Source organism: Syngnathus acus, chromosome 22 (genome assembly GCF_901709675.1).
Source record: "Syngnathus acus chromosome 22, fSynAcu1.2, whole genome shotgun sequence".
Taxonomy (NCBI): domain Eukaryota; kingdom Metazoa; phylum Chordata; class Actinopteri; order Syngnathiformes; family Syngnathidae; genus Syngnathus; species Syngnathus acus.
In genome coordinates, this window is record NC_051106.1 from 2,708,123 (window position 1) to 2,732,491 (window position 24,369).

The window sequence follows — 24,369 nt, forward strand, 5'->3', positions numbered from 1 at the left end:
TGTTATTACTGTCATGGTTACTTAACAAGTAGTCTGTGATTATACTAATCATGACGTCGTGGGACTAATGTTGCGGCAGGAGTTTACGGCAACACCGCCGATGAGATGGAGAAACTGTATATCCACCTGAAGGAGGCTAGCCTGTCGCCTATAGGAGACCGCAAACCATCCACCAAACGGGAATTCAGGGCATCCTTCGTGAAACGTTGCAAAAACCAAACTGTCAATGACAAACTGCATCTCGTCAGGACACTGAACAGCACCTTAAAGGTTTGTTTTTTTCCCTATACAGTGTTGCTTTGATAAATTGTGGTTCACTGTCCTTAGTTGCAGATTTTTAAGTGATTTTTCTTTTACATCCCAGTCAAAACAGGCAGACCTACAGGCACTAGAGCAGGTGCTGTCAGACACTGAGCTGACTTCGGTCAGGTTCAGAGAATGGAAGGAAGCCAACGGGCCTTTGGTGCAAGAGATCCGTGTCCCAAATGACCAACATATGGAGTCAGAGGCCTCTCAAGATGGCGCAACGGCCATTGCTGCTCCTGTAGCTGAGTCCAGTTTGTAAAGACTCCCCTGTGTCCCGCTACTGACTTTTCTTACACACACCTGTACATACACACTGCTGTTAAATTTTAAAGTGGGACTACTGTGGACTTTTACGATCTTCAATGAAAACGTTTTATTTTTTATTTCTATATAGAATCTGTACAGCCATGTTTTAACTAGCGGGTCACATTACAATGTGAAATGCATCCTAGTATTACTTTTGCCATTTGTAAAATTAGCATCTTTTGCAGGGTATTCCTTTTATTTTTTTGCCGTTTATGAAAGATGGAGTATGTCGCATTGCTCTCTACATGGAAACACTTGTTTTTGTTTTGTTGTCGGTGTGAGCTATTTAGATGGCGTCAGTACTGGATATCATGGATGTTATTCACTGCTTACAGTTTCGTATGGGTGCCATGCACCTTCAATGCCTGTTACACCTTTTAAACAAACTTGAGACTTCAGTCTGCAAGAACTGAGTAGTTATCATAAATCACGAGTTTTCACATTTGTTTGAATTTCTTTTCGATGATGTAAAGCAGAACATTTTGTTCTACATTCTCATTTAAAATGCGATTATGACTTGTAAGTAAAATGGCTCATTTTAACTGCTGTAAATTAAACCAAACACAAAAATGTGAATTCAGTATTTTAATCCCCATGAAACACTGGCAGTGGGAAACTTCTACCCTGTTATGAAGGACACCGGTGAATAGCAAATTTTAACCTGAGATGGATTAATGTGTCCCCAGATGTATTTTTGCCACTGATTTTAAAAATATTGTCCCTTATTTTCCAGCTCATCAGGTTTTAGAGATAGTTTCATATTTTGTTTAACCTATAAAATATTGCGCAATATGGATTTGACTTTGTTGTCGTTTAACGTTTCAGAAAAAAATCCACTTTTTGCTGAACCTCCTTAATTCAGCAATATTACTAAATATGTATATTACTATGGTGCATATTACTTTATTATGACAACCTGATGTGCTAGAGGGAAAAAAAGTACATTTCAGAATCAGTGTTTAAAAAAACCATCTAGAAAATTTTACTTGAATCTCTGATTGGAAAAAACAAACAAACAAACAAACAAACAAACAAACAAACAAAAAAAACGTGTTCGTCACTGTAATTGCCACTCTCAAAACAGTAAAACAGATCCAAGTCCAAGTTGCAATCAAAAATAATAACAACCCCAACCTTGGTCCAACCCAATGTCAGCTGTTGAGGCTCCTAAAAATGGATGCGTGACGTATTCGAGTGTATATTATGAAGCTCAACGATGGTGAGCTTGTTTGTATTCAGGCCAATAAAACACGACTAAACTATTTTCTACATTGTTTTGAATGATCCCTGCAAAAACATGGAGGCGCAACTTGTAACTCCCCGAAATCGACGCTGGGGGTCGTGGTCGTGTGTACTGTAGTTGTCCTCCTATGCTTGTGCGCCATATTGGCAATCTCCTCCATCTCGCCAGACACCGAGCATGCATGTCTCCAACCTATTATTGAGTAGATAGTCGCTGAGAGCCCGAACACGAACACGCCACCATGGAGGCCGTGAAAGCCTTCAACAACGAGGTTTGTTGCAAATCCGTGCAGTCGATCATGTAAACATGACGAAAAATCCAGTATCCCCTTCTTATTAGCGGCGACGTTAAAGCTAGTTAGCTAAAGCTAACGTAAACTAACGTTAGCGGGACTGTCGCAAGGCCGCATAACTGCACAAACATGTCGCTGCGTTGTTTATTTTTAGGGAAGCACTCGTCCAGGCATAGTCAGTGTAGGTGTTTGGTTAAAGTTCGACGTGATTACATTGTAATTACAACTATCTGCAGTGTAAAACGAGAAAGGGAGCTGCACTGCCTGCTGCTATCGTTAGCACGCTACAAGTTAGCTAACCCGTCTGAGTTGCACGATAACTTGGAGCGTTAGCTTAAGCATCACTGACATTGACAAAAACGATCGCGGCACTGTTAGGCTTGTTGCTCTGCCAGTTAATGTTTTGCATCCAGCAGTAATCAAATAAATAAAGCATTTCCGCCATTTATCACTTTTAATGGTTATGATGGAACACTGTAAACCTGGACGTGATCGGGGTACATTCACACCTCGTCCAATGCAGCATTTTTTTACGACTTGACACAAATGTACAAAAGACTTAAAACGGGTAGAATACAAATAGAGAGACATTCGTCAGATGTATGGTGGTTTAATTTGGTAATCAAACATCATTAGAAAATAACAAATTAGGAGTTGTGAATGAGCAAACACTCCACACCTTGCGAACTACATAGGATTTACTATATAATGCATTTTACTTGCTACAATTCATAAAATTAATACAATACAATACATCTTTATAGTGCGTTCACATGTTGGAAGCGACGGAATATATGAGCCATCATGGCAGGTTACAGTAACATCAAGAGATTGGTGGGTCCAAAAGAATTTTCTGCAGACTGACCAACATCAGATTTGGCAGAACCATAGACAACTATAAAGATGCACTTTCCTCGACCAGGTTATGAGGTTGGATTGTTAACTATGGAGTCCGGAAATCTGTCAATTGTCTGTTATTGCTCTTTCAAGGAAGTTTTAAGTTGTGGGGGAAAAAAACAATACTTGCGTTCTTTGCCATCTTTAGTGGTATACAGTGAATAACGGCAACACAATGAAACGAGGAAAACAGTGGTGTGAACAAATCACTTCTTACAGAAGATGTCAATTTTTTCGACATAAATAAAGGTTGATTCTCGTTCTTTGTCGTTTCATTTTCTTGTTAGTACAATTAGAAGATTTCTTTGACATGAATGAAATTTGATTCTCATTGTATGTCTTCTGTGATTTTTGCAGTTATACTCGTTGAATGAGTATAAGCCACCCATCTCGAAGGCCAAGATGACCCAAATCACCAAGTCAGGCATCAAGGCCATTAAAGTAAGTATGAGAAGTTAGGTGAGGAATTTGGAATAAAGATTGTAAATGGTGTTCACACCAGGTCCTAATTCTTATTTATGGGCCTGCCTCAGAGAAAGCACTGCTGCCCAGCAGATAGTGGCGATGCCCATATTAAAATTGCTCATCACCTTTGTCTTTATTATTCGGCTGTTGTTGTTTTTTACCTTAATATAAATAGAATAGAATAAAATAGAATCACTTAATTGTCATTGTACAACAGGTAAACAACAAAATTGGGAAATAAAACCCACATCAGTAAACATAGCCTACAAATGAGGTGTCAAACTTATATGATAGTGAACATTCTGGTATTCCGCTATACTATTTAAAATTCTCTCAAGTATTCGAGCATTCAGATAAAGTTAAAAAAAAAAATTGGGGGGTTGGTTAAAGAACAATTACGAATACACAAGAGAACATGAGCAACCTGTTGGTTTTTGTTTTTGGACAACAAACTTTTTTTCCTGAGATTTAAACTGTGGATAGCAGCAAACTGTATTTCTTATCTCAAAGCATACCAAAGCATTGATGTCTGTGCATTAATGTATTTGGGAAGATTTTATTTTGAAGTTGGCCTTCTCCGCACATTGGCGGCATGTTACCGTCATGCATAGCATTTCTGGGCTGTCATCCTGACCTGCATCTCAAATAATAGGGTACCCAAAGGAGAAAAAAAAAAATCTTTTCGACATTTTTTGTAAAATCGAGGTACAAAAATGATTCGGAACCGTTTCACCCATAACACCCTGATGATGAAACTCCCGAAATGCTCCAAATAAATTCTTAGGGAAGATGATCGTTGTAATGAGAGTGCCCTTTTCACAGGCATGCTGCTCTGGAATATAATTAACAGCAGACATATTTCTGGTCCCATTTTTTTTTTTTTGCACGCTTCCAATCTTTATTTGTGTCAATGGACCTCGTTCACTAACAATAGCAACGTGATAAAATTTCGATAAGGATGGCATCGCAAAAGGGAGGGGGGGGGTCGTTTGTGCGAGCTGGTGAAACTGCTGCAGTTGACATGGTTTGGTCAGATGGGCCTATACCGATTCCGATCACATCGATTAGCTGTCTGTGTGATAAACACGCAAGTGACCAAACATGGTACTGGGCGTTGCGAATTCCAGGCGTTTTTATTGTCTCAACGGAAACATTTTTGTTTTGACAAACTTATGTGGTCAACTTACATAGCTGTACTTATTAGCCTCCAGTATAAGTTACGAATGTTTATTAATATATTCATTAATAGAGGCAGTTGCAGTGTAAGCCATCCATCCATTACACCAAAAAGTACAGGACAACACGCGGCCTTTTTTTACATGATATTCTCATCAAATGTTTTCTGCCTTGTTTGTTCTTCAAGAACTACTGTGCCTGATGAATAACACTCGTTTCCCCTTCCCTCAGCAGCTCTCCCAGCTCCCCCAAAGCACTGGAGGATGGGGTGGAGAGAGTTACAAAGAGATAAGAGAATCCCTAACCAGCTTAGGTAGGAGTATGGGTTGTTTCACAAGGAAAGATGCCTCAGTTGGTTCCATACTTTTCCAGGCAGTGCTGCTCAATAGTGGTGCTTGGGAGACTTTGTATGTCTGGCCTGGCTGCTGATGCATTTCTTTGGTGTAAAGACTCTTAACTAAGAACACTGTTGGGAATGCATTGTGCGCAAAGTGAGAATATTATTTGTTTTCCAAAATGGAGGTTGCTTTGTGGACATGCACACATTTCTAGTAACTCCATACTGTTTTGAACACAATAATACATCATGGTGTTCATAGAGTTAGTGCGCTGCATTCATTGCACACTGAATTAATTAGTCAAGATCAAATCCTGCAAGTGCATCCAAATCATTATTGTGGCATGTGACCTCTGTTAGTATTTGCTTTAAACCTAATTGTTATGGATGAAGGTGTAGTGATTGAAGTCTTGGAATAGTGTTGTCATGTGATCCAGTATGACCCCATTTTGTACCTAAGATGGTTTGATCCCAATTATCCATTTCTCATAATTTCCTTTCCATTTAGTTTCAGTTGAGTTAATATTTTGCGCTCCAGTGCATGCTAAGTGGTTGCTTTGTCTGAAATGGAGCCTTGTTTGAATTTTGCAACTGCTTTTAGATGGCTCAAGTTAATAATTTTGTAGCCAGACATATTGTGTGGACCTTAGTCAGCTTTTTGATTGGTTTGAAGAACTTCATTCATCAGTCAAGAGATAAAGCAGACGATGATCCGAGTTTGATGTTTTTGGAAGACTTTTTATTTGCCTGGTTTATTGTCACAGTGACATGACAGGTGACACAATGCGCTTTCATGCATAAATAAAAACTCATTTGGTGTTGCTTTTGGGCAATGGATGGATACTTACATGCAATACCTGACTAAGATTTCCTTATTCATCAGTAATTCATTTAGAAAAAAATATGAAAGTACAGCCAATATCCTTCACTTGTCCTTGATTGAGCTTTGCGTTCTTTAGGTCCACTGTACATTAAAATAATGACTTAAGTGTTTCATTCTTAACCTACTCCATACAATTGTATTTTCAGTTAAACACCAAATGTTATTTTGACAAAATATTATACAGGCGTAATGTAATCTGGGTCGCGAAACCTCTTAGCCAACGTGGCTAAACAGTATGAAAATCTTCTAGCCACACCTGAGTGTACTTGGAATATTCCGTCAATTTCTCGGTAATTTCTCAGCATAAACTGTAACCACTATAACTAGGGCTGTGCTAAAAAATACAATATGGGAATGTATTGTTGCGGGCCTCTTTACAGTACAAGCATTGATATGAAGGCATAATTGATATTGCAGATTCATTCTTAAAGCACATCTTTCAAAGCTGCTCCTAGCAGTGCAGTGCGCAGATTTCGACCAGGCACTGCGCTGGTACGAAACTGGAAGCACTACGAACATTTGAAGAACATGCAATATAAAATACTAAAACTATACAGAGGACCATTTTCAGAAAAAAAGGAAAGGAATGTAAAATATTGGGATACATTTCGCCTCGAAGGCCAAGTATGGGGACACACACGTATTGCGACCCCTGTATTGTGATATACGTTCTATGTTTCAAGAATTATTTCCTATTTACCCTCTTAATACTGTTAAGACTTTAAGACAATATTACTTAGTTACAGTTCTTTGCCTGTTTTGGCTTTTTTTCATTGTAAAAAAATACAACTGAATATTTAGCATTTGACATTGTACATTTTGCTCACACCATTATTTGTGGAAGGACATAACCCAACATGCGAAAACAAAAATCTCAGCTGCACAGTAAATTGGGCCAGTGTTAGTGAATTTAGGATGGCTAGACCAGTGTTTTTCAACCGGGGTGCCGCAAAATATTGTCAGGGGTGCCGTGGGAAATTCTCCACTTTGTGCGCCTGTGCGGTGTAGCGCCCGGCAGAGTAATCATATCTTCCATATCAGAAGGTGGCAGCAGCAGGTAGCGATTTGCCCCGTGCTTGCAGATGAGAAAATTGGTGACGCATGGATGCAGCGGCAGGTATATGGGATGCCCATGCAGGTAGCATTGACAGCGACGTTGTCATTGTGGATAGCGAGACGAGTCGATAGTGACAGTGATGGAGAAGTTTTTGAAGAGAAAAAATGCTGACACTGTACTCAGCACACACTGGTGTGCCGTGAGAGACGTTCAGCTGTGCCGTGGGATTGTCCAATATTAATTACGGAGCGCATTGTAAACAGGATCGCCAAACCACTGATCAGTTCGCGCAAGGCCTGGTCAGCCACTTGCTAATCGTGCATGCGTGGAGAATCGGAGAATCTTGAGATTAAATATTGTGTCGGTTGGATTGGATTGCATCGGCACATATTCAGTTTATGTGTGTGTTGCTGTGTGCTTTTGCTAACAGTGACAGACACTATGACGGTTGTGGTGCGTTTGTGGTCCAATGGAAATCAGAGCATGTAGTTCAACCGGAGAACCTGGATTGGTTATTTTTCACATACATAAAATAAACAGTCAAGTCGAGACACCTCGACTGATAGCCACTCAGCTGCTGTCAGAACAGCAGAGCGTCTTTAAAAGTGACATATTTATAGCGCTAGTCTAAAACAGTAAACAAAGTCACGTTGATTCTTTTATTTGAATCACAATCACTTTAAATAGTTTATTTCTTACACCGTCTAAAACCTTTTTAAAAAACGGTCACTTTTATTTAAAAAAGGAATATTTCGAATTTATTTTTGAATTATTCGACTCTCCATACATATATAGGAATAGGACTTTACGTCTTTCGTTGTAATATAACTGATTTTAATATCGGAGCTTAACAGATTTTTGTTGGCGGTTTGCCGCGAGATTTTTTCCAATGAAAAGGTGTGCCGTGAATGAAAAAAGGTTGGGAAACACTGGGCTAGACACAGTGGTGTAGGACCTTGATTATTTTGTGTACATCAGGGCTGAGTTTATATCGAGGAAATGCGTGCAGACGAGATGACACGTCAAATAAAATTACCGTTTTTTCCCATGTATAATGCGCAAAATTTAACTAATTTATTGTCCTAAAATCTGGGGTGCGCATTATACATGTTTACAATTTTTAATTTTTTTATTTTTATTTTCTTAATTTATTTATTTTATTTTTTTGACACGTCAGCTATATAAAGAGCGAGAGTTCAGTTCTCTACCTAACTGCGTATTACAGGTAATATTTTATTTCACAACACTTTGCCTTGTTCCTTTCTTCTCTGCTGTTCACTTCAAACACGCTCCATACGAACACAATGCTCTCGTATCAGAAGCTTGCTCGATCACCTGCTCGTTTGCTGTCACAATGTACCCTACACAAATCCGAAAGATTTGTTGCGGCTCCGAGTCACGACGAGGGGCAAGTTTTGGTTTCCAAGGGTGTTTTTATTCCTCTTCAACTTCTCTCCCATACAGAGCCGCCTTTTTCACATGTCCGCACGTCACTTTCCTCTCTTTTCATTTTAACCTAACTGATCGCGGTGGTGCCTTTACGGGCAGTCGGAGAAATCAATGCCAACAAAAAAAATACATCCAGCCTAGTTAAGAAATCACCAGAAAGATCACCATGACAATTGTGAATAATAAATAAATAATTATTATATATATTATTATTATAATAATAAATAATTGTGATAAATAACTGGAACATCACTCAAATATTGGTGATCCCGTTGAGTCTCACATATTTCTTTGCTATTGAGTTTGCTACTGCATGCGCAGTGATACTGACCGGCAGAATAACATCCGGTTGTTCCCAAAGATGATCTTTTTTCTGAAATAATTTTACGTTTACGGACTTAAGTAACCCGGCCGGGTCATACCAAAGACTATAAAAATGGGAACCATTGCCTCCCTGCTTGGCACTCAGCATTAAGGGTTGGAATTGGGGGGTTAGATCACCAAATGATTCCCGAGCGCGGCGCCGCTGCTGCTCACTGCTCCCCTCTCCCCCAGGGGATGGATCAAAATCACACGGGGATGGGTCAAATGCAGAGGACAAATTTCACCACACCCAGATGCGTGTGACGATCATTGGGACTTAAAAAAAAAAAAAAAAAATTGGGTGCGTATTATACATGGGTACAGGCTTTTTTCCAGCATCAACATGCCATTTTTAGGGTGCGTATTATACATGGGGGCGCATTATACATGGAAAAAAACGGTAAACTGCGTAGTAAAACAGTGTAACCGCACTGTAATATCTGTGGCTTTTGGACATCTTCTCTTTGCAACCCTTGTCAACTACCCTCTCCTGAAAAGTTTCATTATCCCTAAAAGTTGTGACTGCAATGTAATATTAGATTCTTTTTTTTAAGGGCCTTTATAATATTATTACAAACAAGCAATTAATATGTCTTATCTATAGTGAAACATATCATATATATTATAGATTATGGGGAAATTAAGCATTAATTTATATGAAAGATTCGAACCCTATTGCATTACAGGTTTAAACTTATTAAATACTTTGACATGTAGTCTGTAAGCATTCACCATGACAACGTAATTCTGCCACACAAGTGTGGCATAAAAAAGTATGTATATACTATTCTGTATATCATTAAGAAATTTAAGAAACTAAAGGGCAGATTATAACAATGCAAACACATTTGTGGCTCTACTATTTAAACACATCCAACTCATGATGCGTTATGATGTATGTAAACAAGTGAACTGCACTTCTTAAACGCTGAACTTATTATCTACATTCATAAATAAATACAAAATACAGTTGATAGCGATGAACAGTCTTTTTTTTCCCCCACAGAAACTACAGGCGACTGATAATTTTCTCTTTCCGCAAACCGATGCCGATAACCGATTTTTGTATACTACAATTATATTTGTTGTTGAAGCTTAAAATAAAAAAAAAATTCAAATCCTTCCTCCTACTAACGTTACAGGGTCAGAAGATTAAAGTGACTATTTGTTTATATTATCCTAACCACTAGTACTGGGAGAACTTGCAGAATAAAGGATCGAAGCCCAGTGATTTGAATATGAATTGTAACACAAATTACTTTATTTATGTAGCGCTTTTACAACAGCTGCAGCTTTAACAAAGCACTTTACAGAGCACAAGATAAATGATTAACCGTCCTTGATGAACAATTGATTATAATTAAGTAAAAGGGCAAAAAAAAATCACCTCCAGCATTTAAGCATTAAGTAAAAGGCAAAGAAAAACACCTCCAGCATTTTTCCTGTGTGTCAGATTTTATGGATTGTTCGAAAGCCCACATTGTTTTGCTATTTGTGATTATTTTCAGGGCCAGACCGATTAATTGGCCAGCCGAACAACCCCCAACCCTTTAAACATGAACATAATTAAAAATAATTCGCCAAATGGCTGATGTTTGACAATGTTATTTTTACCTAATATGTAGCTACTTTAACCAATTACAGAAGTTGTACACAAGTGACATGAGTCTCATTATTTATTGCAGTCTCAATATTTATTACACCTTTAAAAACAAAACAAATATAAAATATATTTTTTTACAAGTATGCTTAGGTGAGCCATTTTGAATTTAATTTTATTATTCAGATTTTTTTTTTCAACCAAAAGCCCATTAAATGTGTATTGGTTGGTTATTTTGTGGTTATTAACTTTGGTTACTATTTTTCTGCCCAAGTTTGAAATGTCTTCCTGTATAAATGCTCTTTGAGTGCCCCCTGTGTCTTGCGCATAATACGAGTGCGATCAGTGTTTACTTAAGATTTGCGTCTTATTGATGAACAATAAAGTTTGATTACAATCGATGAAACAAATATTCATTCACAAGCTGTTACATGTTGCCTGTTACATGGCACATGTGGTCCAAGATTGATCAGCTTGCTTTGGCTTTCACACACAATTATGGATGGTTATGGATTTTAAGATTGTCATCGCTTGATAATTTGAGAGACATCTTGCAATATCGACATTGTGTTTTACAGCAGCAGCTAAAAGTATTTAAACATCTATCACTGGATAAATAGATATGTATGCCACCTCCATGACTAAGATGTCTGCCTGCAAATCCAATTACCGTCTCATCATGCACATAAATGGGGCGGAGCAACAGGTAGAAGAAATGAGTCGAAGAGCAAATGTGATGTTGGGGGGAAAAAACACGTCTTTTAAAATAAATATTTATGCTGTCGTTAGCTGCAGGGTTTTTATTGAGTTTGTGTTTCAGTTTTTTTTTTTTTTTTAAACTAAGTTGAATTCTGAATCAAGCATAAAGTATGGTCTCTTCCCACGCTACTGCTTCTGCTGCCGTGTACGGTTCGTTTTTGAAATTTTCTTTCCAGACACACTTGCAAGGCTACTAAAATGCACCCAATGGCTCACGTCGCACTTCCAGGTGGTGCTGAACAATAACAAGAAAAAAAAAAGGTTTTTGATTCGATTTGCGATTTTCTTGAAATCAGTCTTTAGTTCACCATTCACAATGGGCAATAACTTGTACACACCAGACGGAAAATGTCGTCATACAATTAAAACCATTGAAATCTTTGACTAGGCTCGACTGCTGCTATCAGCCGGAGGGCTTAGCAATATGGCCTGAAATTCATGGTGTTAATTTAATCTTTTCGCCCTAATAGTGTGAAAGTGTAAAAATAATAATGGAAGTATTTCTGAATGCAGTGTTTAAATGTGGAAATGTATCATTTTTGTTTTGCCTAAAAAGGGTCAGAAAGTTTCATATTCATTCTTCTGCTTCCTTTCATTGAAAATGTTCATGTAAACATGTTTCTGTTTGACTGGTACGCCTTTTACCACTCTAAGACAACTTTCATAGACTCTGGCATGGCCGCGACCCTCATTAGGATAAGCAGTTTGGAAGATGGATGGATGGATGGATGAATGAATGTAAACATGACTTTTTTTTTTTATCCAATGAAAACTATTTAACAAATAAACAATCCCTTGGCAAAGCTACATAGGAAATTAATTATTTTGAGATCTATTATTGTGTGCATCTCAAAACCCAGTAGTCTGTGGTGCAATAAAGGGCAAATAAAAGTGATTAAAATTGCTGATATGAATATTTTTGGCATTGTGCTCGTCATGATGGCTGACATCATCAAGCAGCCTGATTAGGCTAGTGGTTTTTCAAATAAGACATTGCTTTAATTTTGGACAACAATTAACATTTTTGCAGATTTCTCTTGGATGTTATAGACCACAGGTGTCAAACTCAAGGCCCGGGGGCCAGATACGGCCCGCCACATCATTTGATGTGGCCCGCGAAGACAAATTGTGCATCAAATTCGTGTTCATTCCTAGAATTGCAAATTGTCTTCACTTTTAATAATATCTTTTTTTTTAAATATTTGACCAGTTTTTACTCGTCTGATTTGAAAACGAGTTATTTGTCAGTTTGTTTTGTAGCTTTTACTGTATATAATATGAGGTGCTCATACATTTATTTGGGTTGACAGTCATAATGGCCCTCCGAAAGAAGCTATGACTACAATGCGGCCCGCCAAAAAAACGAGTTTGACACCCCTGTTATAGACCAAACCTGAAACAAAATCATAATTAATGCACGTCTGAACATTTTTTGCATTGCCAATTTGAGAAACTGTTTTTGAGTAAAGGGATGAAAGTAATACCTTTTTAATCTCATCTATCGATTAATGAGCAAAATATTCAACAGATTAATTAATAGTTCAAATAATCATTAGTTGGAGCCCTAAGCTTTTGTGCGTTTTGATTGGCTATTATTTGTGATGTTGCCTCATCTTGCAACCTGTGTGCATGTGCGTTTGTGTCAGATAATTGCCATTGACTAGTTTGAGCTGTCAATCAACGTCAAACAAGCATGATACAAACAACCACTGATGTTTATTTTGTTGTTTTAATTTAGAAGCTTTTTGTCCAATGGCAAAAGTTTTAAGCTAATCTAAAATTATTTGTTATGCACAAGAAGTTTACAATGTAAAGACAAAGAAGCAGTACCATAGTTAGGCCTGTCACAGTAATTACTTATCTCTCTTCACTTTCATAACTCTTGTCCTTTGCTCAGGAATAATGGACTCGATAAATGGTTTGTTTACATATGTTGTCATCATCCACTCGTGCTGCTGTTTCCTTCTCCTGTGGCAACTTTTTTGCTGCTGTGGGAATGCTATCAAAAGCGTTGCAATTGACTATCTTTACAGTATTTTGTAATACAAGTCAAATTATTTTGAAGTTGTAAAATTTGCAGCTATTACTTCACTGCCTTTTACTGATGTTTTCAGTTTTTGCTGTGGTATTTTTTCCTGTTTTTTCTTTCTCTTCAAGTTACAGCGTATAAAAACAATTTATCTGTATTGTCAGCCGCCACTTGTTGCAAACACAATTCTTATAACAGCGAAATATTGTGTTAATATATAGTGTTAATCTTTACATCATATGAAACTATGCCAAATGAGATAACTATATCAGCAAACATGGTCATACTATACTTCCCGAAAAAAGGGTGCCAGCTAATCCTGTGCGGTGTGACCAACTAAAAAGGTTGGTAGCACCAGTGCAAGAGTTAGTGTCGAGCCCTGACGACGTCAACTACTAACTTTAGCCATCAATGTAGTAGTGACAACTAACTAACTAGTCATCTAATCTTGACTATCAGGATGAGTGGTACAGACAATGGATGGATGGGTGGATCACCACATTTTCAGATTCATATACACTTTTCCCGTAACACTCTTATGATTAAGGGCTATACAAATATCCTTGACTTGTCTTGACTGATGTTTTTGAGTTGTTTAGAAGGCGGTTGTTTCGAGTAAAATAGTAGCTTATGGCAGCTGGTTTTCACAAGTTTAGGTGTATTTTGTATTGGACTCTGTATTTGTTATATGGTCCCTGTATAACCTTGTTTAATCAACTTTTTTTCTGAAAGTATTTTCACTTGGGCTGAATTATTAATTGAACTCAAATCGACAAATCTCAATGCCATAAGATTCAAGAGTTTTTTTTCTTTTTCTTTTTATTCGCCATGTTTGAGCGTGCCAAACAAGGAAATTAAATGTAATTTGCAAAACAGTTACAGTTTGGAAGAAAAATACAGCGTCTATAGAAAATGGGCACAGACCAATTCACGATATGAATTATCAAGTCTTCAAATTAGTAGCCTTATATATATAATATTTTTTTAAATCAGTACATATTTAAATACATTTGTTTTGTGCCAGCTATCATTCTACTGCTTGTTACTGATGGTAATCGTTTCAATACCAGCAGGTATAGAATTGCTCAAAATGTTGGTATCATGACACACTTTTGAAAATGCAAACAGGGAAGAAAAAATGATTCACAAACATATTTATTTAATGATGTATTTATGTATTTATTTCGTTTATTCATATATTTTCTGCTATGGTCAGAGATCCTGAAGAGCAAATATGGAGTTATGTGTACTATTTTCCCTTAACCTAGAAGCATAAAGTGGAAATTATATTTTTAAATGTCTTGGTTATATTTTTTTATCATAGTGGGTATTGCTTCTATCCAGTCATATCTGTTTCTTTATGTAGCTTGATATTAATTGCAATAACTATGACTGTGTTGAAAAACAATAGTAGAACTGTTATTCAAGAAAATACAAACGAGGAATGAGTTCAATTAGAAAAAGCAGTTAGGCAAATGGTAGCCTAATTTTGTTCCTACATCGTAGTTGTAAACTCTTCTCGTTCTTTTTTTATTCTGGTGAATGATGTGGGACATGATCAACAAACATTCAACCTGTCGCCCCAGCTCCACTTGATATGATTTGCATAGAAGGTTTTCCAATTACAATTGCCGGTCTTCAAATCTCAATTCTCGTAACGCCTCACACCATTAGCTAACTGGTCATTATAATCGTTTAGAGACATCCAAGAAGCAGTTATTTGTTTGAAAACAAAACCACATTGTCGGCTGCAAAAGTAACTGGAACAATTTGTCTGGAGAAGACTGCAACCACAAAGGGGCAGGCTTCACAGAGGTTTATTATCAAGATAATCAATTTTCCCAATTAGTTCGCCTGCATGCCAGTCAACAAAAACTCTGTTTATTTAGATAAGCATGACTGAAAACAAAACATCACAAGAAAATTATGTTGCTGAGCACACATAGAAACCATTTTTCTGCCCTAAGTAATATAAATGTCTTTCCTCCGGCATCAAAGTTGCTCGGATCCTACAAGTACATTGAGGCCAACACTTTGAAAGGACATATTACACAGTAAATTCTGAAGATTTCAACAAATTGCAGCTAGATCATCTGTATCTTTGGAGCAGGAAAATTGGTGTGAATCCTGTGTGGTCTCGTTGATTTTTTTCCCTTTTGAATAGCCCACTGTTTAACTATAATGCTTTTTTTTTTTAATGCTGCCATTAACACATTTTCCCCTCTTTTCAGTTCTACAAGCATGTTGTGCAGAGTGTAGAGAAGTTCATACAAAAGGTGAGTTGTACTTACCTGTAAAATAGTAAAACTATATAATTAACAAAATGTATCATCTACTTACATCAGATATGCGACTAAGAAGAATATTTGTAACCACACCAACACATTCTAACGACAACCAACCCTGCTAAAATGTAAACCGACGTCCATGTTTTCCTGCATTAAATTTGGTTGTTGCCGTTCCAGTGCAAACCAGAATACAAGGTCCCGGGGTTGTATGTTATCGACTCGATTGTGAGGCAGTCGCGCCACCAGTTCGGCACGGAGAAGGATGTCTTTGCACCACGCTTCAGCAAGAATATCATCGCCACATTCCAGCACCTCTACCGTTGTCCCTCAGATGACAAGGTTTTAATGTTTGCCCTTACGTACTTCTTTGCTTTTTATTCTTGATGTGTTAGTATTTTTATTCAGATCTTCCTATCATATTTCAGAGTAAGATAGTGCGGGTCCTGAACTTGTGGCAAAAGAATGCTGTCTTCAAGAGCGACATCATCCAGCCGTTGTTGGACATGGCTGCCGGGATTCCTCCTCCGAGCGTTACTCCGGTCATGTCAGGCAGCGCTGCCCCCGTCAATAACACCACACCTGGTCAGTCGGAAAACCTGCGTGGAGGTCATTCTTTTAAGTAATGTCCATTGCCTTTATTTTACTCCCTTGTTTATTTCTTTGCTTCAAGGCACACCAGCAACACCAGCCACGCCCGCCAACATTGTTCAGGGTCTTCCTGACTGGGCTTCGCAGATTACCAACACAGACACCGTGGCAGCTGTGGCGCAAATTTTACAAACTCCCCAGGGCCAGCAGGTTAGAGAAAATAGTACATTTGAGGGTCTCTTCTTAAAAATGAAAATTTAGAAAGAATGCTACCTTTAAAGTTTTGCTAAAAAGTATTTTCTGCCTATTCTGCAGGGTACCTGAAATGTGTTTTTTTTCTGTCACCAGCTTCAACAGCTCGTACAGAGCCTGCAAATGCAGCAGCAAAAGCCTCAGCCTTCATTGCTCCAGGCCTTGGATGCTGGTCTGGTTGTGCAGCTGCAAGCTCTCACCGCTCAACTCACTGCAGCCGCTACTGCCAACAGCCTCAATCCCCTCGAGCAGAGGGTCTCCTCTTTTAACAAGGTACTTATAGCGCTAGTGACCCCCCCCCCCCCCCCACTTTTCATTCTCAGAGTTAAGTTCCACGCCCACCCACAATAGATGAAAATCTGCTCTAAATATAGCATGTAATGTCTCTTTTGTTTGAGGCTTAAATGATCCCTCCCGCACACTTACAACACATTTAAGCATACTAACATTTTTTAAACACAACGTAAGCATATTAGAGCTGACAAAAAAAAATTCAAGCATTTTTGCCTTGCTTAACCGGACGTGAGCACAAATGCAAGAAAAAACCTATCAGGAAAAAAAATATTACCGGGATTGAGTTTTAAGATTTTCAAATGACAAAAAATATACCCCTCTGTTTTAATAGATAATAAAAATCAGCTATATACTATAGTACTTAATGATTACATTTATTTCTCTCTAATGACTTTTAACGAGACAAATCTAATGCTTTTTTCCCACAGAAACTCTTGGGGCAGTTTGACTTTGGAAATGAGGCTGAGCGTGTTGAAGAAGCTAAGAAGGAAGCGGCCTCCTCTCAACTGTGGGTTCATGATGTTTTATCGACAAGATTGATTTTTCCCGACGACCCTTGGATGTGCCTAATCCAATCTGTTAACCACTTTGCAGGCCAATGGTGTCGGAGCCCATGAACAGCTCACTCTTCCACCAACTTGCTGAGCAGCTACAGCAGCAGAACCTGGAGCAGTTTCAGAAGCAACTGCTGGAGCACCAGCAAAAGGTAGTTACACGCACAACCAATACTAGGGGGCGCTGTTATAATTGACTGATGTTTTGTTACACACTGATAATTTATTTCTGCAGGCAATGAGCATTGACGGGCAAGACACTCTATATGGACAAGAGAACTCGGTTGCAACTGCTCAGACGAGCTGTCAGCCGCAGCTACCCGAGCCAGAAATTAAGATGGATGACACCATAGACAACCAGCAACAGGTAACTAAAGGCCAGGTGGTGAGCCTGCTTGGAAGTTTGAAATACATATTTTGATTTTGTACGGATCGTTTCCCACTCATTTCTGCCACATTCGGGTGACTCCTTAACCACTGTGCTGGGCACTTAACTGCGCTGTGAGGTGTACAGCACAGCAAATATACTTACTTATATTATTTATTTTGATTATTTATATTTATTTATATATTTATTTTTATTTACTTATATTTATATATGTTTTGAATTGATCCTCAGGACATGGACCTTGATGAGGGCCCAGATGGAATGGAAGAGGATAACTTTGAGGCAGAAGACACAAAGACTGTCACAACCCGCTCCAGGACACGCTCGAGGTCACGTTCTCGGTCAGTCAAAACAATTTTTTATTTTTTTTAAGGATTTTTTAAAAAAGTTTTTAATCTTACAACACGGGCATGTGTTGCAAAAAATCCTAAACGGAAAGCATACAGTCATTGGAAATGTTCTTATAGCGCGTGTTGTTTGGTCTCTCCAGGTCTCCCAAAAGGAGAAGGTCCAGGTCCCGCTCTGGGTCTCGTAAGCGTAAGCATCGTAAGCGGTCACGATCACGCTCCAGAGATCGTAAGAGAAAGACGTCACGTTCGTACTCAAGCGAAAGACGTGCCCGAGAACGGGAAAAGGAGCGGCAGAAGAAAGGACTGCCTCCGATACGATCCAAGACTCTAAGTGGTAATTAAACTGCATTCATCTTCTATGTTTGAATGATCTGATCAGTTAAGGTCAATACATTTTTGTCCTATTTGTACCCTTTATCTAGTGTGCAGCACAACTCTTTGGGTTGGTCAAGTGGACAAAAAGGCTTCTCAACAAGACCTCACAAACCTGTTTGAAGAGTTTGGCCAAATAGAGTCAATAAATGTAAGAGGTCTACTCTACAGTATGATTGTGTCTTCTGTCATGTGACCCTCACCCATTCACATTTCCAAGAAGTGTATTGTGTTAGTTATTGACTGGATAAAGTTTGTCTTATTTTGTATCTCTTATGACCTTTCTAGATGATCCCTCCGAGAGGCTGCGCCTACATCTGTATGGTCCACAGACAAGACGCCTACCGTGCACGCCAAAAGCTCAGCACAGGTTCCTGCAAAATTGGTTCCAAGATCATCAAGGTACACTTTGCTGCCTCTGTGCTGTAATTTGATTGAATGCAATGTCATTTTCCCCATAGTTTCTTTGTAATTTAATTCCACATTGACCTCCAGCAGCGGAACCTTGGACGGCTTGATGTCTTTTATAGATTGTGTCTTTGAACAATACTTTGTTCTCTCCCTGCCACCGTTATGCTTTTTAAATGCAGATTGCTTGGGCCCTAAACAAAGGAGTAAGACAAGAATACAAGCAGTTTTGGGATGTGGACCTTGGAGTCACCTACATACCTTGGGAGAAAGTTAAGGTGGATGACTTGGATGACTTTGCCGAAGGAGGAATCATTGATCAGGAGACTGTCAATGAAGGTAAAATTTGATTTGGTATTCAGCAAAAATAATCGATGGGCTCAGACATGGGTCTAATCAATTATCCACACAACATAATAGAATAAAAGAAGCCATTTCAAAAACAAAAGATCATACAGTATGCGGGGTGGTAACTGATTGGATTCTTACATAGCTGAAGAAATTGCTTCTAGTAAGGCTAGTCCTAACTTTGAAACGTTAATTGTTAATATACCAAGAACCCCCCTGTATTAGCGCTGCGAGCAAGAATCCAACACGCAGGAATAATTTGGTTTTAAAAAAACCAGCTTTGTCTGTTTCTTCAGAGTGGGACACAGTTAAGAGTTCAGAGGCAACCAAGGATGGTATAATCCAACCACTAAGCACCGAGACGAAAGCATCGAACAGCCAGAGTGAAAGCTACAACCAGCCAGTCCCCATGATGCCGGTGCAGGTAAGAAAGATGCAGCCTGTTGCTAAACTTGTTTGATGGTTGTTAATATGATGATGAGATCCTCTCTGTGGGAGCATTCATTTATTCTATAATTCTCTCACAGTCCACAATGGTTACAGAAGCCAGACGAGCTCTTAAATTGGGAACAATTACACGAAATGAAATTGAAAGTTTTGGTGGTATTACAACTAAAGTAGTTATTTTCAACCTGCTGTTTGTTATCTCCTACTCAGCTACCAGTGCCCCAGGCCGTCCCTGGTCCAGTCGGCTTGGTGCCTCCTAACTTCCCTGTCAATATGAGCATCCCCCCGCCAGGTTATGGGCCGCCCCCACCTTTCCTAAGGCCCACCTTCAATGCCTCGCAACCACCCCCAGGTAATTGTTTTTTACAAACTTACCGTACTTCACTGAAAGCACACAACTCTGTGTACTGTAAGAATCCCTAAAATAATCTACCCCATAAATGATGAACCATGGGAACACTGTACTTTAAGATTACTTATGTTATATTCTGTTCTACAGGTTATATGCCAGCAGCACAGACTGCAGCCATGGCCTCAGCACCAACTTGTAAGTGTTATTTACGTGGTAACCTTTTGACTCATGTGACATGTCATTGAGAGTGATTTCTTTGTGACCCTGCTGTAGCTCTAGTGCCGCCCCCTGTGGCAACCAGCCAGGAGACGGCGAAGGAATCTCCGTTCAGCTCTATGATCGCAACAACCAGCTCTATGCCTGGTGGCTTCATGTCCTCCGCCATCTCTGGAGCTAATGTATTTAATGCGGTTGGAGTTCAAAGTCAGCAGCACTCGGGTGACAAAATGCCGCCTTCTGCCAAGGGTTTGGAGGGGACACCGGAGCTTTCTCTTCCAGGTGGCGCACCATTAACATATATGATGGATGAGTCGACGAGTGTGGAAGGTGACATTAACATGCTGTATGTTTTATCTTTTCCTAGGCATGCATAATGCAGTTCGCAGTGGAATGGGCCTCCTTGGCATGCACCCCGCAGCCCACCCACTTCACCAGGCGGGAATGGCGGGACAAAGAATGCCTGGAATGTTGCAACTCGACGTGCGTCCTAACCTCCTTCCGCCTGGGGCCGGGGCTCGCTTTCCTCTCCTCCTCCAGGGACCTGGCCAACAGGCTGGTGGCCTTCTTGACAGCCCCCTTCAGGCACAAGCCCATGTCAGGCCTCCATTTTCTCAAATGGACCCATTTCACAGGCCCCCTCCCCAGGCCAATGATGTATCCAAAACAGAGGAGTCTTCTTCGGGGGCTGATGAAGGCAAAGACCAGGACTACCGCTTCCCCCCAGTGGAGAAGCAGAGTACAGGTCTGCTGAGAACACCTCCACCAGAGCATCGGGCGCCCCTTGGCGGGGGAGGGGGAGGAGGCAGGCCCCCTTTGCTGCAAACACCAGGGACTCAGCCAGCCAGAGGCAGTCTGCTTGGCCGTCTGCAGGCTCTTGCCGGGTTTACCCCCGATAATCACTGGAACCAGTCGAGGGGGGACTTTGATGAACGAGACGGCATGGATCGCCCCAACCCGGGGCAGAACTTCCCGAATCGCTTTGACAACCGTCCCGCTAATACAGCTCCCAAAAACGTTGCCGGGACACAGCCTTGGAACCGCAGCGGTGGCGGTCCAGCCGGTTTCGAAAGTGACCTAGATGAACGAAGATCGCAATGGGACAGACAAAGAGACAGCGATGAGAGAGATTTTGACTTCCGGAGGGAAATGAATGGAAATCGTCAAAACCGCGAGCGGGATAGAGACCGGGAGCGAGGGCGAGACCTTCCCCGAGAGCACGACAAAGACCGCAATAGTGACCGAGAGCGGGAACGCGGCAATTGGACACCTGTTCTCCCTCTCCCAACACCTCTTCTTCCTACGCCCCCTCTCATCCCCAATCTGAATCTAAACCAAGGGAAACTGCTTACCCCTCTCAGATTGAACAACCCCATTCAGTCCCGATTCCAGTCCCCCCTGCTGTCTCAAGCTCAGGCCAAAGTGCCTCTGTTAGGTCAGCATCAGCTGCCGGTTCCTGTCCAGTCACCAGAGGTCAGAAAAGCCAGCCCAGCAGCTGAATCCCATAGCCCTTTGCCTCAGACCCCCCAATCCCAATCCCTGCCCTCAACCCAACCTGACAACAAGGCTCAGACCCCATTGCCCAGTTCACTCACTGAGGCCCGATCATCGCCCCAGCCAGAGACCACTCTACTCCCCAAATCACCACCCCAAGACTCGGACAAGGCCTGTCCCCAGGCCACCAGGTCCTCAGACACTCCGAGCCGAGAATCTCCTTTAGGCGTCACGCAAGCTGTCAGCCCCCCTGTAGAGTTGACGCACTCTCTGGAGGCGCAGCTATGCCCACAGGTGGAGACTGAAGACGTCTCAAAAGAGAAAACCCCTTCCCCTAAAGCCCAGTGGCTCAATGGAGCTGAGATGGACAAAAGCACGGCGTTCGAGCCCACGCCGGATGCCTCTCCCGAGCCCACTGAGTCTGCGCTTCCTGAAAGTAAAGCCGAGCAGGAGCAGGCCGGGTCTCCTCAGGACGTAGACATTGTACAGAGTGAGGCCATGGAGGAAGCTGCGAGTGAGCCAGTGCTAGACACTGACACAGACACTGAGGGGACATAATCATCACTCAGTAGGTAACAGATCATTTTGTATAGTTGTCTCTTCTTCTCTGTACTCATGTCAGCAAAGCATCACCACCACACCGGACACGGCAAATAGCTCACAATTACCAGTGTACTTAAATAGAGAGCTCCTTAGTGACTTATTCTGAGAACATTTTGTTTGTTTGTACAGTATTTTGTTTCCGTTTTAATTTGTACTGCCACCACATCAAGTTTTAGCAAGCATAGCTTAAGTAGGTATCAAACGGAGGGTCGTACGTTTGCAAGTGGTAGCGAATACGCGCCCTCGTCACGGTTCACTCAAGGTCACATCTGACAACCTTGAACGAACCGTGACGAAAAAATATCACTATCCACTCGCAAACGTTTGCCGCTCAGTGGGATACGGGTACGTTTTATCTGATCGACTACCCCAAACGGTTTGTGTGGGGGCACGCGCTTTGACCTTCCTATGGAAGAAAGGATGACATCAGGGCTGTTCAGCAATGGATTGTTGACTGTTCAGCAATGGATACAATTGCACACAACACTGGAAAATTGCAGTTGTGCGCTCATTTCTTACACCTTCTTTTAAAATGCTGCTGCAAAGTTTTAGTGAATGCTTTTAAGGTGTCTTGTGCTTTTTTTACACGCACATCTAAGCCTGATAAAACATTACGGCTATTGCTACTTCTCAATTTGGAACCGTATGGAAAAAAAAAAAAAACATTATTATGCTGTATATGTAATGTGTTTCTAACTATGATGAAGCTGAGCAAAACAGTAACAGCATGGGGAGGAGCAATGGATAAGACAATGAACAGAGGGATGCGATGGATGTCAGGTGCATTTTGTTTTAGTGTGAAATAAACAACTGTCTCCTTAAACACATGCTTTAGGACTGCTTTTCTGACCCAGGACAACCGGAAACATTTCTTCACACGCGCGCACACTATGTGCCGTCACTTCAGACAGTAAATGTTATTTGGAACTGAAAATGCAGCTAGACCATCCATCCACTCTGGTGGATGGGGAACACGGGACATAGTTTAAATTACAGATGATTTCAGCCTGTGTTGTGCTTGGTGACTGTTGCAGATGATTGGATTGTGCCTTTTCAATGGACTCTTTTCATTGCTCCTGTGCGATACACACCAAAATGCGTGTGTGTGTGTGTGCGCATACTACCTGGACAGAATTAACAAACCTTTCATGTGCGGTAGCTGGAGAGTTTGTACAGCACTCAATTTAGAAGAGACAATATACTTGTTCTGTGCATGCAGCCTTGTAGCCTCTTGTCGTGTTCATTTCATGCTTGTAGTGCTCTTCTGTTCAGGCACATCCCCGGAGATGCTTAGGCTACTGTTCCACTGCAGGAGATGGTATAATAAATAAAAGTTGAAGGTGCATCGGATATTGCTATATTTTTTTATACATATATATATATAGATTATTGTGACAAATGTAAATTTTAAGAAGTGACACCTTAAAATAAACACGGAAATTGACAGTAGGTGAAAATCTGAGCTGTAGAGAGACCAAATACATTTTGTGTATATCGCTTTACCCCTCCCCACATTTTTAACACATTTAAATAGCAACGTGACATTGCTGGATTTAAAAATAATAATAATAATTAGGATTTCAAATGCCTCTAAAATCCCCATAACAGATACATTCACGAGAAAACAGTTAGTTAACTAAAGTACATGATCTACTGCTTACACTGCTTTTCTGTTAAATAATGTTGAATTTGCGTTACTATATCGCATTTTTAAGGAAAGTTACTCCATTTGAAGGATTGCAGCATTTTAAGATGACCACCTCAGGATTCTGGCCCCTATGAGCTTATTTGTGAATATTCTTTGCTCAAACTTGGCTGCTAAACAAAGAAGGGATTCTCTGAGTAGCAGACACAATTAAAGTTGAAGTTATGGACATTCGTACAAAGTTAACCCTTTATGGGTGAGTACTGACATGTCTTTTGCATTTCAATATATTCCTTGAAGCCTATAGCAAAAACAAACAGCGGGTTCCCTTCAATAATTAGACAGATGGATTTGGTTTTTTAAATTCAGCAAAGTCTGTTTGCCACTTCTACTAACACAGCAAAAAACACTCTTTTAAATACGGGAAATAACGTAGGCGGATGCATCAAGGGGTTTGCAAAAAGGCAATTTCCCCCCCACACACAAAATGCTCTATCTCTCCACACTCATCTGATATCCAAAATTCTTGCTGTGTTGTCGTCAGGTTAAAGTGGCCTTTCCAATCAAACTTTGCATTTTGGGAAATCCTGTCACGTTGCTAATTTAAT

The 24,369-nt window shown here is 40.3% G+C and overlaps 2 protein-coding genes across 6 annotated transcripts in view; both read left to right on the top strand.

Moving 5' to 3' along the window:
• LOC119116272 (connector enhancer of kinase suppressor of ras 3-like) overlaps positions 1–1,620 on the top strand; it is a 34,895-nt gene extending 33,275 nt beyond the window's left edge. For all 4 annotated transcript variants that reach the window (XM_037241539.1, XM_037241541.1, XM_037241543.1 and 1 more), the window contains 2 exons: positions 80–270; positions 365–1,620. In XM_037241539.1, the coding sequence (XP_037097434.1) occupies positions 80–270; positions 365–565 (392 nt within the window). In that variant the 3' untranslated portion in view covers positions 566–1,620. The remainder of the gene's footprint in view (positions 1–79; positions 271–364) is intronic.
• A 355-nt stretch (positions 1,621–1,975) lies between these two features.
• On the top strand, positions 1,976–23,463 carry scaf8 (SR-related CTD-associated factor 8). Of its 2 annotated transcripts, XM_037241538.1 has the most exons (21): positions 2,108–2,126; positions 3,402–3,485; positions 4,917–4,998; positions 15,394–15,438; positions 15,628–15,789; positions 15,876–16,032; positions 16,121–16,248; positions 16,387–16,563; positions 17,013–17,092; positions 17,179–17,290; positions 17,374–17,505; positions 17,758–17,867; positions 18,017–18,210; positions 18,299–18,399; positions 18,537–18,650; positions 18,839–18,995; positions 19,301–19,428; positions 19,662–19,803; positions 19,951–19,998; positions 20,077–20,301; positions 20,387–23,463. In XM_037241538.1, the coding sequence occupies exons 6-21, from the start codon at positions 15,954–15,956 to the stop codon at positions 22,069–22,071; spliced, it is 3,612 nt and encodes a 1,203-aa protein (XP_037097433.1). In that variant the 5' UTR covers positions 2,108–2,126; positions 3,402–3,485; positions 4,917–4,998; positions 15,394–15,438; positions 15,628–15,789; positions 15,876–15,953; the 3' UTR covers positions 22,072–23,463. The 2 variants fall into 2 exon arrangements, with proteins under 2 accessions (XP_037097432.1, XP_037097433.1); XM_037241537.1 differs by lacking the exon at positions 4,917–4,998 and having other exon boundaries at positions 1,976–2,126; positions 20,387–22,939.
• The last annotated feature ends 906 nt before the right edge of the window (positions 23,464–24,369 follow it).